Source organism: Argentina silus (assembly GCF_951799395.1).
Source record: "Argentina silus genome assembly, chromosome: 20".
In the NCBI taxonomy this organism is placed as follows: Eukaryota; Metazoa; Chordata; class Actinopteri; order Argentiniformes; family Argentinidae; genus Argentina; species Argentina silus.
Genome location: NC_139674.1, coordinates 4793312 through 4807071, shown reverse-complemented (window position 1 = coordinate 4807071; position 13760 = coordinate 4793312). Strand labels below are relative to the sequence as shown.

Below are 13760 nucleotides of genomic sequence, written 5' to 3'. Positions count from 1 at the left end.
CTTACACACAATGAACATGTTAATTGGATGTAGCCATGTAATTCACCTGTTTTTTTGTTTTTTTTTAAATTTACCATAGCCTAGAAACTTCTTCTCAAGGTCAGATGGAAGTTTGGGAAGCTTCTCTCCATCAGTCTTACCTGTCTCCTTCATTCTCCCCTGGTAGGACTTGGCTCCAACCTCCCCTTTTGATCTAGAAAGGTCACTGACTACAGAATGATGCGTCTGCCAATTCACACAGCTCCCTCTCAGCACCTGCATATGGGTTCTAACACACGTCTGTTATTGCCAAGTCCTCTGTTTTATGATGCAGTAAGCTAGGATGGCTATTATATTGAGTGTGTGTGTGTGTGTGTGTGTGTGTGTGTGTGTGTGTGTGTGTGTGTGTGTGTGTGTGTGTGGTCTAATGTACTGTAATAGGCCTACTAATGGGATCATTTTAATTATCCTTAAAAGCCTCTTCCCATATTGATTTGTGTGCAGTATTGGCCACAGGTTATATATTATAAGGTAATATATTATATGGCTATACAGTATATACAATCGTACAAATGATAACAGACTGTTCCCAGTTTTGTCTGAGACTTATCTGTTTCAAAATCCCCCTCTTCCTCTATGAAGTGTTTCTCTTTCTGTTTCTGGGGCTGAGCCTGTTCCAGCTTGTCCATCTGCTCAAAACAAATTGTTTCCTTTAATTTAGAGCCAGAGGCAAATATCTTGTTAAACAACAATGCTCACACCTGAGAGGCCATGAAATTCCCTTTTTTCCAACGTCATAATCAACACAACATAATCTAATTGGGCTAATCGTGTTATCACCCCCGGCGCTTCATGAGGGAAGATGTCATGCATATTATGCATGCCTAGGTATGACAGTGCACATAAATCATGTCATATCATAATTAAACGTACAATGTGTGGGCCTACTGCTGTTATGTTATGCTAGACCCATTACCCTGGAAAAATACTCGAAATAGGAGAAAGTGGAGGCGGTATATGGTGATAAAGCCATGCGTATATTACCGATGATAATATATTTATTATCACGTCGGGCGTGGTTGGCTGCCAGCGGCAGTAGTCTGCAGGCTGGGTCTGATGGATATAGAGTGACAGATCAGGGTTAGCCGCCAGGGGAGTCCATCTTCCTCCCCACTACTCTCCCCGAGACGCCCTGCCCACCGCGGAGCTCCACGGAGCGGACAGAGAGAGCCAGAGCCGCGCCTCAGCTCACCGTGCCACAAACACAGAGATAAGCTACAGCCGCACCGACCGCACCTCACAGCCTCCGAGCCGACCCAGCACACAGCCCTCACAGACAGCGCTGCCTGCCCGGACACCAACACCAGGGAAACTCCCGGTTTGCGGTTTACGGAGATGCAACCATGTCGCCGTGAGATGAGTTTGCGTGTGGCACGTTTATCTCGGATGGGGACTTTGCAGGGATATCTAGCTTGGTAAGGCATGGCACTTTCTGCTACTTGACGAAACAGAGAAGGAATAAATCGCGGAGGAGGGGAAAAAGAGAATAACTGGCTTGCAGATTCTACAGTGGCGACCAAACCCCAAGCGTCAGACACAGATGCATTTGGATATAAGCTACAAGTTTGCAAACCATATGCGATGCTTTAGATTCAAGCTCAGCCTGTAAGTTATTTTTTGTTCTTGTCAGCATGGGTGTAGACTGAATGGGAGTTTTCCTTCACCCGACATAGGAGGATGCCTTTCTGAGGATCTCTTTGCGCTAAATGATCTGGACCATGCGGATTCTGCTCCTGGGGACGCTGCTTGTGTTGTTGGGGAATGTCCATGCATTATCTCTCAGAAATAATGGCGACATACGAACTAAAGAAACTGCAGGGGGTTACGTTAACGGCACATATAGGGCCGTTCACACAGCCACCAGAGCGGGTCCCCAAAACAAAGCCCATGACCGCGCTCTCTCCGGGGGGCACGCCACAGGTGCGTCCTCCAAAGAAGCGCTCCTACAGAGCATGATGGAGAGCTTTAACTCAACTTCTATGAAAATGACACGGATAATTGTCGGCGGGACGAGACGCGCTGGATACAAACACCACTCCAACAGAACAGAGACACCCGCGGATTCTGTAGGGACCCTGCGCAGGGACCCACGTCGCCGCAAGAGGAAAAAGTTGAATGGTGAGATTCCCGCTACCATGGGGACGGCAGGTGGATACAATGCCGCTAAGCCCCTTTCAATGGGCCTGAGATGGGAATACAACGACAGCGACAGACGCAAGAGAGGCACAAAAGACGAGCAGAAGAAACTGCTAAAGAAGGGGATAAAAAGGCTGAACAAAAGCTCAATGGCTTTAACTCTGCCTCAGACTTCCGCGGACGCTCTGCGCGCCCATCTCTCACCATGGGAACCGATGCCCAAGCCAATAGCTCTTACCTCCACCGATATACCGTTCGACTTCTTCACTAGGAAAAATGAGTTAATCACTTTCCGAGAGGAAAACCCATGGGACGCTACCCCTATGACACCCCCAAACACCCAGGATTTTGGAAACGAGCTCAAAAACCCATTTTACCCAGTGACTAGTGAAACTTATGGAGCGTACGCAATCACATGCGTCTCTGCCATCATCTTCATAGCTGGAATTGCAGGGAACATAGCCATTCTGTGCATCGTGTGCCAGAACTATTATATGAAGAGCATTTCCAATTCTCTCCTAGCTAACCTAGCTGTTTGGGATTTTACTGTCATCTTCTTCTGCTTGCCACTGGTCATTTTCCATGAGCTGACTAAGTCCTGGCTACTGGGAGAATTCACCTGTAAAATCGTGCCCTATATTGAGGTATTATATATATATATTATACTATTATTATTATATTACAGTATATTATATTATGATATGTTGACATTGTATTATATTGACACATATATTGACGTGCTCTGTTCTGGTTTATTCGGTTTCATTTGGAATATTGTGATATCCAAACATCCCATTCAATTGCAGATTATAAAAGGAGTACATGCATTTGCAGATGTCACCGAAAAGCCTGTAATGAGAGCATGAGACCGTAATTATCCCTGAACTCAGAATTTGGCCAATCAGCACAATGATTAGTGGAGTTCCTAAGCTCCAGAGTCACCTCAACTAATGACAGCCAGTGTTACACTAGTACACCTGCTACTGCAGAGGGCTGCCCTCACCCTCCCCTCAGGCTGTAACCATACACACAGACGTACACACACAATGTATACCCCCTCTCACTCACACACATAACAAAAATCTCTCTCTCTCTCTCTCTCTCTCTCTCTCTCTCTCTCTTTCTCATTCTCTCTCTGTCTATCTATATATGTGTCTATCTATATATTCCCCCTCTTTCTCTCTCTCTCTCTTTCTCATTCTCTCTCTGTCTATCTATATATGTATCTATCTATAAATTTCCCCCTTTCTCTCTCTCTCTCTCTCTCTCTCTCTCATTCCCTCTGTCTATCTATATATGTGTCTATCTATACATTCCCCCCTTTCTCTTCTCTCTCTCTCTCTCTCTCTCTCTCTCTCTCTCTCTCTCTTTCCCTGAGCTCACACACACCACGCCCCAGCTTACAGCCAGCTCGTTTTACTGTAGGTATCGGTGTGACGCGAAGCACAGCTTGTGTACAAGCAGTCTCAAGCCTCCCATTGTGAAATCACTGTGATAGAGCCAGGATCAGATTCACACAACGTCTTATCCCATTGTATGTGAGGGCACTAGTGAAACTGTGGGTGGGATTGGGTTGCTTCTGAGAGGCAGGATTGCTGAGGACTACTAGATATTGGATGAGAGGGGCTTGAGGCTGTAGACTCTCCGGCTAGTGTCTCTGTGTGTGTGTGTGTGTGTGTGTGTGTGTGTGTGTGTGTGTGTGTGTGTGTGTGTGTGTGTGTGTGTGTGTGTGTGTGCGTGCGTGTGTGCGCTCGCTCGCTCTCACACTGATGAATTGCTGTACTGTCACTGCATAGATCTGCACAGGGACCCCAGTCGATTTCTACCTCCACCAGCTTCCACTGGTGTACGTGTGTGAGTGTTCATGTATGTGCGTGTGCGTGTGCGTGTGCCTCAGCTCAGCTATGTGCTGGGCAGAACGCTGATCCACTGTGACTGTATTTGGGTTAAGTGGAGAGTAAAGTCAGTCCGTAGGCCGAGTGTGTGAGAGAACACTCCACAGGGAGAAGGAGCCTCAGGCTGCATTATTCACTGCCTGATCACACACACACACACACACACACACACACACATACATACATACATACATACACACACATACACATGCACATGCACACACACATATACACACGCACGCATGCACGCACACACACACACACACATACATACATACATACATACATACATACATACACACACACGCGCACACACACACACACACACACACACACACACACACACACACACACACACAGTAAGGAAGCTAACATGGTGAAGATAATGCATCCATGAGAGAGAGAGAGCCTATCGGGCCATGAATGATGTTTTCCGGATGGCTGTGGAGGACAATACATGCCCTCGCGCTGTCTGGGTCCCCCAGGGCTCCGATAGTGCACAGAGAACACGGGAGAGGTGGGGCATGGCATGGCTTGGTAGTCTCCAGCAGCTTCTCCATTGTCCATTTGAGGCAGAGAGGAGCTGTGATGCTGCCGCTGTCTAGAGTGAGATAAACTCATCCTAGGCTGCTGGAGGGAATTTAGCCCTTCTACTGGGAGCCATGCAAGCCGGAGGTGGAACATTGCATTGGGCAGAGATTGGTGGTAATAGCCAGACATACATCAGCCTGACACATTCTCGCACGCACGCACGCACGCACGCACGCACGCACGCACGCACGCACGCTCAATCACACACACTGTGCACACATTTACACACATTCTCACACGCACGCACGCACACACACACACACAAATTCACACACCACAGACATACAGTATATGTCAAAGAGAGCACACTCAGACAAGCACACACTTCAATACGGCTTTCTATCTCTCTCTTCCTCACACAATCAAATACTGTATACACGCGCGCACACACACACACACACACACACACACACACACACATCCACGGATGGGGCGTGCTCGGCTTCCAGATGGGTGGGATGGCCTGCCCTGCACTGAACGTTGCCCTCAGCTATTCTCTCTGCACGAGCTCTCTGTGATTAAAACCAACCCACAGAGGAAAGAGACACACACACACACACACACACACACACACACACACACACACACACACACACACACACACACACACACACAGACACTCTCTCTCTCTCTCTCTCTCTCTCTCTCTCGCTCTCTCTCCCCCAACAGCAGATCATCTGCCTTCCTATTACTTAGTCTGTCTAATGGGCACGAATTCATGATAGTTAATTGGACGATACAGTATGTAAATTATTCAGTATAATTAGGAGTGGTAAATAATGGATGTAGGCTGCTAATTATCCTATTTGGCTCTTTGTTAGTGATGAGTAGATGTTTTGTTTGGTGAAAGCACATCACAACCCAAAGATTATCAATTGAAAGATTAATAATATGAATCATTCAAGGCAGAAATCTAGTATTTAAGGACTTATTGTAGCTCTGTGTGAAACATAGTAAGACATGGCCATCCAGTTGAATAGAATAGAAGATAATAGAACAACATATAATATTAATTGACTGGATTGTGCATCTTGAATTTTGCCTGTGGCCTCGCCGTTGGAATCACATGTTGTGTTGAAAACAGTCAGCATTAAAGGGGCTCTCTGTAAGATGGAATTCGCTGGCCCACCATTCCGGGTAAACAATGTGGAAAACATGTCATTGAGCATAATGAAAGTAACCAGGGAGACAGTTTATTAACACGACAAGCCTGGAACATTTAGGTTTAAAGCAAAATTGTTGGTAGATAGCAGCGTAAAAGATTACCTGAGCGCAGTATGAATCTTCCTTGCTGCTCCACAGTCCGAGAGGTGTGTAAACAACAGCAAGTGTTACATATTGTCTGTGCTGCTGTAACCTCAAACCTCTGAGTTTACCTCTAAACTCACTGTTAAAGGGAAGTTGCTGAGCAAAACTGTCTTGATTACACCACGCATTTCACATTGTAAACAAAGTGTTGGGCCAGACAATTGGCAGCAGAGGGCAGCTTTAAAGGCCCCCTCCAGTGAAGGCCCCCCCCCCCATTCTACCGTCCTGCCTTTTGTATGGTATGCGCACAATGGGATATTGAATAAACCCTGTGAAAATGATGATTTGCGTCGTTTCACAAAACGTACATTTTGAAAACCATGCTCCTTTTTTTAGCTGTTTCTATAAGGTGTGTCATTGGCCCCATTCTTGACGCCACAACAAGGCTTCATTTTTACAGACCAATCACCGTTAGTCCTTGTGTGTTTAGCAACAGCGGGATATATGCAGTAAAATTTAATCTGCAACAATAAATCATTCATAGTTCTGAAGTAGCTAGCTAGCAAGCTGATTAGGGGAACAGAAATTGATTTTGAAAGCTGAAGCTAGCCCACTAATTAGCCAAAACGTACCACTGGGATACATGCAGGTCTCGATTTGTTGCAGTGATTCTGGTTAAGAATCTCTGTCTGGCTTTGCAGCATTGTGTCAGCTAGCTAGGGTGATTTCAGGTGGGGTTTGTTTTGGCTCTTGTGAAACGCTGAGGAAGTGACCATACTGTCAGCCAATCAGGGCTGTGGAACATGAGTATTAAAGGTTTATGGAAACACACCCACAGCAGCAGACTGTGTATTGCCAAGAGAAAAAGAGGCTAGGGAAAACTACGATTTTCCTTCAAAACAAATTAGTTTATGAGATGCTCAGGAATGAAACAAAATCAAACCAACTGCAGGGGACATTTAAGGTAATATTAATGTTCCAACACACAGTGTCATAAGTATAACTCCAGCCCGGTGCTCAGGTCCAGATTTAGCCCAGTGTGTCAGTAATGATCCATGTCCCTGTTCTGGGGGTAGTAGACTGATGGTCCCCTGTGGCTGGGCTTTTCCTATTAGAGTTATGGTCTGGGCTAGTCTGGAGGGTCACACACAGTCAGTCTGGGAAAGACTATGACCATAATAGCCTTTTGTCTCGTGTGTGTGTGTGTGTCTGTGTGTGTGTGTAGGTGTGTAGGTGTGTGGGTAGGTGTGGGTGGGTGGGTGGGTGTGTGTGTGTGTGTGTGTGTGTGTGTGTGTGTGGGTATGTGTGGGTGTGTGTGGGTGTGTGTGTGTGTGTGTGTGTGTGTGTGTGTGTGTGTGTGTGTGCCTGAGATTCGCTAGCCCATTTGTTAATAGATAAGACTCATTACCCTGACAGCTACTCAGGATCCAATATGGCTGGAGTGGGTCCCCCTGTCTCCCAGTCGCCATTAAACTCCAATTAATAGCATGGTCCTCTGTGTCACTGGCACAGAGGGCCATAATAAGCAAATTAATGGCCCGTTTTTAAAATCAACACCAGGGAAATGTCTCTATCACCTGCCATACAAGCACCTGACACAAATACAATACAAACCTACCTGTCACAAGGACACAGTGAACATGACAGGGGTTAGGTTCATGTAGGCAAGGCACCAAATTGGTCATTAATCATAATGAAGACATAGGCTGTCATATAGATAATTACGCTCTTTCTCTTTCTTTTTCTCAGACACACACACACACATGCAGGCACGGACGGACACACGCCTGCGAGCACGCACGCTCGCAGACACGCTCGCTCACTCACTCTCACTCTCTCTCTCTCTGTCTCCCTCTCTCTCTCTGTCTCACACACACATGCTGTACACTCACACACACACACACACACACACACACACACACACACACACACACACACACACACACACACACAGAGGCCTAACACTGTAATCTACATTTCTGCACACAAAGCTGGACTTGTTGTGTGCCTTCTCTCTTCCTTGTTGATGTGGGTGACGTGTTTAAAGCATTCTCCCCAGTCTGTTTGACACTGTTTAATGGCATTCCATCCCAGTGTTCAGGCTATGAAATATTCACCATGTTGGCACCTGTGTGTGCCAGCCAGAGTGGGTATCATGAAGCAGGGCTTGGTGAGGCTTAACCTGGCAGACAGAAACCTGAGGTATTGGAGGAGACGGTCTGTACTTGTCATGTCTTGGGAAAGTGACATTATTTACTAAATATTGGCTTTGTAAACGTTGTACGTTTTTTGCATTAGACTGTTGCTTGTAACCAGTCGCATTGGTTTTGTTGTAGTAACTGCCCTACCATTGGTTGGGTTAAATCATAGGCCTGTTGAAAATAAGTATTCATGGACACGCACATGATAATAATGTTCATTTGCAGTTACGTTTTCATTCATCATCAGAGTAACATGGATATGGACATTATTGCCACTCGTGTAACACCGATCATTTTAAATGTTTCCTGTTGAGGCTTGCTTATTACCCTTTAAAAAACAACTAATAATAATAATTCTAGCGGGGCTATTGTGACTGCCAATAGCCCCTGGTCCTAGCATAGATTACTTTTTCTTATGATGACTGATGGATAGAACAAACAAATGTATTTGACTTACTTAAACAAATGTATTTGTTGTAAGTCGCTTTGGATAAAGGCGTCTGCTAAATGCCATAAATGTAAATGTAAATGTACCCTAATCCACATTACAGAGCCGAACTGAGCTGAGCCACGCTGAGCTGTACAGGAGGGGCCTGCTTACTCTACGTATCCACCATAGTTTCTGAAACAGTGCTGGAAAGGACAATGTAAAAGAAGATAATCGAGGCAGCACAGTATGGTTTGGATGGGCTTTGTCAGCCGTATCGTGACCTCATATTGTTCCTTGATGGCTTTCTTTATTAGAGCAGAGTAGGTCTGGCTTAGATGACCCACGTGTGGTTTCTCCTCTCCTCTGTCTCTGCAGGATGTTTGGTTTTAGAGCCCTGTAGCCTGGCATCACAGGGCCATCTGCGACAGAGTCTTAATTAAGTAAGAAAGAAGGGCCACACACACATAGAGATAGAGATACACACACACACACACACACACACACACACACACACACACACACACACACACACACACAAACCTCTCTCTCCCTATCTCTCTCAAAAACACACACACATACACACACACACACACACACACACACAAACCTCTCTCTCTCTATCTCTCTCAAACACACACACACATGCACACACACACACACACACACACACACACACACACACACACACACACACACACACATACACAGTATATACACACACAGAGGTTTACTGGTCGTGGAGAAAGCTGCAGCAGCAGTTACCACCACAGCTGTGTTTCAACAAGACTAGGAGGAGACAGTTTTCCCTGTCGTAAACTGCTTGGCATCTCACACTACAACTCTGAAAGTGTTTCCAGCTGCAGATGAATATTTTCCTGTTTCTGCACTGTGCCAAGTGATTCATACTAACAACCAATCCAGAGTCCTGAGGCTATAAAATAGCAATAGAAGAAGAGTAGAAAGTGTGAAATTAGGCATTAAACTGTACAATAATACAATACCGGTTTCTCAGAATTGTAGGGATACGTCATGGTAACGGTCGATTACGCTACGGATCAGTTGGCATCTCTGGGCGATAGTGTCTGCTCAATGCTCAATATTGTCATGATATTATCAATATATTATCATGTTATCCAACATTGTTCTCTGCCTATGTGTCTGTCCAGGTGGCTTCTCTGGGCGTGACCACCTTCACTCTCTGCGCTCTGTGCATCGACCGTTTCCGCGCCGCCACCAACGTTCAGATGTACTACGAGATGATCGAGAACTGCACCTCCACCACCGCCAAACTCGCCGTCATCTGGATCGGCGCCCTGCTCCTGGCCCTCCCGGAGCTCCTGATCCGGCAGCTGGTGACAGACGAATCCGAGATCCCGGATGAGCCCCCAACGGAGCGGTGCGTGGTCCGCATCTCCACCACCCTCCCGGATACCCTCTATGTGCTGGGCCTGACCTACGAGGGCGCCCGCCTCTGGTGGTGCTTCGGCTGCTACTTCTGCCTCCCCACGCTCTTCACCATCGGCTGCTCCCTGGTCACCGCCCGCAAGATCCGCCGCGCCGAGCAGGCCAGCGTCCGCGGCAACAAGAAGCAGATCCGCCTGGAGAGCCAGATGAACTGCACCGTGGTGGCGCTGGCCATCGTCTACGGCGCCTGCGTGGTCCCGGAGAACATCTGTAACATCGTGTCCGTGTACATGGCGGCGGGCGTGCCGGAACACACCATGGCCGTCCTTCACCTCCTGTCCCAGCTCCTGCTGTTCTGCCGGGCCGCGGTGACGCCGGCCTTGCTGCTGTTGCTGTGCCGACCGCTCGGCAGGGCCTTCCTTGACTCCTGCTGCTGCTGCTGCTGCTGCTGCAACCACACGCACTCCTCCGCCACGGCCAGCGATGACAACGAACACGAGTGCACCACGGAGCTGGAGCTGTCGCCCTTCAGCACCATACGCAGGGAGCTGAGCAACTACACTCCGGCCGGGTCCAACTGCTAGGACTATACTACTACACAACTACACACCTGCAGGCTCGCACTGCAGAGGGGACTACACAATTACACACATGCAGGCTTGCACTGCAGAGGGGACTACACAATTACACACATGCCAGATGCTCATACTACACAACTGCACACCGGCCGGGTTCAACTTCTGGGACTATACAACTACACAACTACACAACTACACACCTGCAGACTGGCACTGCTGAGGGACTACACCACGACAGACCTGCCAGGGTCCCTCAGCTAGGACTACACAATTACACAACAGCCAAGTGGCACTTCTGAGGGGACGATACATTTAGCTACACACTTGCCGGCCGGGGTCCCTCCAACTACACAACTGCCAGAATCACACCGCTGAGGGGACTACATAACAACAACACAACACTACACAACTCAACCAATCACACGGACCGAAAATATATCACTGTCTGCTGAAGAGACTGGGCTCACAAAGGAGAAGACAAGACTGGACTTGACTGGGCTGGAACTGTGGCTGGGGCTGGGGTTAGGACTGGGGCTGGGACAAGGACTGGGACTTGGACTGGTGACTGGACTGGACTGGACTGGCGACTGGACTGGCGACTGGACCGGACTCACTCAAAGTCTGCACATACTCACGCCTTAGACTTTGGACTGTACATACTGTATGCTACACTCTCTGTCTCCCTTATGAAGGAAGGATATATACGTACCTCATAAGCTATGTTCTCTTTTGTGCTAATTAATATACTGTAATAGTTATTGCAGTTGATTTTACAGTTGACTCTGCACTGCCAAACACCTTCTTTTCTCTGTCTGTTTGTTGTGCCCTTATATTAGTGTCACTCAGAGGGTATCTGTCTCTGCTTCTTACTCAGAGTAACTTATTATAAATGGCTGAGTGTGTAGTGACGTGGTTCAAACTCTTGACGAAGTGATTCTTGTAAACCATTTGAAAACGTTGATTGAACTTTGTGCATATCTTCTTCTTCACTCTGAACCAATGTGTCTGTATTTGATACCAGAAGATGTATTGTAAGCACACACTATTGTCAGTCTAGTACTGTAACTGGTTTCTAAGTAGCTTTTTATATAGCCAAAAACCGTCCTTTTGATTAAAAGAAAAAGAGAAAAAAAAGAACTTTATCTTGAGAACTGTACATTAAATTTCTAAGTGTATGACTGGTTTTGTAATTCTGTTGCTGAACATACATTTTTATTCTTCTGGTGCGATTAGAATTCAGGTTATGCTTTCGCGCACACACACACACACCCAGGTATAAACATTCTACAGTTCTTAGGTGCCAAAGGTGGCCCCATATTTGTAATCTTTAGATAAGAGACGGTCTTTAAAAACATTCATCAATAGGCCCTATCCCTGCACATGATTCTCTCATACAGTATGTCCTTTCTCTGCAGTGTTATACAATGATGACGATACCAAAGCGTCTGGTTTTCCTTCATGAGTCTGTGTTCATTTGCGATAAGGGAAAGATGAATGTTTATCCCCATAACAGAATTAGCTGTCAGTGGTACGCTGAACAGACGCCAGACGTTTCCGGTAAAGTCTTATTTGGTCCACAGAGGCCTCAACTCCCACTGCTGTGAAGAGGTGGTCTTTCATTTCTCATATGCACACATCCGCTCTATTTGATGTGTTGGAGGAGAGAGATTTGCTATTTCTGTCTGTGCAGTGAACAGGCATCTCAGTAGAACTAGGCAGAACAGACCCCATAAACGTCTGTGTTAAAGGGATGTACCACTTTTTTTTCCTGGTTGCGACTTGGCTGTAGTTCATTAGCCCAGACAGTTTTTACTGACATATTTTCTTTCCTTAGGTACTGAGTAGTGAAGTAAAGGACGTTCTAGCAAAGGGAGTTTAATGTTCTGAAAAAAAACGTTTTTAAAATGGGTGGTTTTGGTGGTCAGTGACCTTTAGCGCCTCCCAGAGGCTGGGAGAGGTGATGGGCTGCATGGGAGTGGTCAGTGATGATGGTGCACATGATATACATAGAGCTCACTGAGGGAAGGTCACAGCCGTGGTCATTGAGTCTTTGGACACAAACTTCTCTAGTCTCTTTCTTGAATCGATGAAGTGTTCTGGTGTTCTGTTAGATGGCTTTTAAGAACTGGACCTAGTAGCAGTTGTTTGACCCTGTACTTTCTCAGCTGTCTGAGAAAGTACAGTCTCTGCTTGGCCTTCTTGATGGTGTGGTTGGTGGTCTCAGCAAGGGATTCTGTCATAGTATGAGTTGGATCAGAGTGTCTGCTAGGTGTTATTGCCCAACATATTCATACATAATTCAGTATCTAAGTAAGCAACATACATTCACAGAACACTATACTAATACTAGGTAGGGCCTCCATTTGCTCTCAAAACAGCTTTATGGCATTGATTCCACATGATGTTGGAAACATTGCTTTGAGATTCTGGTTCATGATGACATGATTGCATCACGCAATTCCTGTGGATTTTTCAGATGCACTTTCAAGCTGTGAATCTCCTGTTTTACCACATCCCAAAGGTGTTCTATTGGATTCAGATCCGGTGACTGGGAAGGCCACTGAAGAACAATGAACTCATTGTCATGTTCATGAAACCAGTTTGAGATGACTTTTGCTTTGTGACATGGTGCATTATCATGCTGGAAGTAGCCATTAGAAGATGGGTAAATTGTGGCCATGAAAGGATGCACATGGTCAGCAACAATACTCTAATAGGCTGTGGCATTCAAGCGATGATTGATTGGTATTAACAGGCCCAAAGTGTGCCAAGAAAACATTCCCCACACCATTACACCATGAGAAGGTGTACAGGTGTTCCTAATAAAGTGTTATGTAAGTGTATATGTAACTATAAACTGTCTGGTCTAATCAACGACAGCCAAGGTCAGGGCCAAACCAGGACATTTTTTGGAACATCAAGAAGTGGAACATCACTTTAATGCCAATCAACAGACAGTTGTTAGCAGACCAGAGTTATGCTATTTCTCATCTACGGTCTACGGTGTATGTATTAACATATTAGATTCTCATCAGGAGCAGTAACTGTGAATTAATAAATTCCATCTACGTCGATCACCTTTCAATCTCTAAATCAAAAAGCCCAATTAAAACAGCCTGATTGAAGAGACAGAATTATTTTCCTTGAAGCACACCATGAATCGGGCTTTTGTCTGTGCGTTTTTGTCATCTCTTCCCCTCTGAGATCAAACTGTATTGTGTGCTGTCGTCATGTCCCA

The 13760-nt window shown here is 46.2% G+C and overlaps 1 protein-coding gene across 1 annotated transcript; it reads left to right on the top strand.

Moving 5' to 3' along the window:
- Positions 1 to 1695: 1695 nt before the first annotated feature.
- Positions 1696 to 11625, top strand: gpr37b (G protein-coupled receptor 37b). Its single transcript, XM_083692541.1, has 2 exons — positions 1696 to 2819; positions 9707 to 11625. The coding sequence occupies exons 1-2, from the start codon at positions 1746 to 1748 to the stop codon at positions 10526 to 10528; spliced, it is 1896 nt and encodes a 631-aa protein (XP_083548667.1). The 5' UTR covers positions 1696 to 1745; the 3' UTR covers positions 10529 to 11625.
- Positions 11626 to 13760: the final 2135 nt, after the last annotated feature.

What these genes read in the sequence shown, in the direction of transcription:
- gpr37b (XM_083692541.1), top strand. Translation starts at nt 1,746, where the DNA reads ATGATCTGGACCATGCGGATTCTGCTCCTGGGGACGCTGCTTGTGTTG. An exon ending in AAATCGTGCCCTATATTGAG is followed by an intron (nt 2,820 to 9,706) that starts GTATTATATATA and finishes GTGTCTGTCCAG; the next exon opens with GTGGCTTCTCTGGGCGTGAC.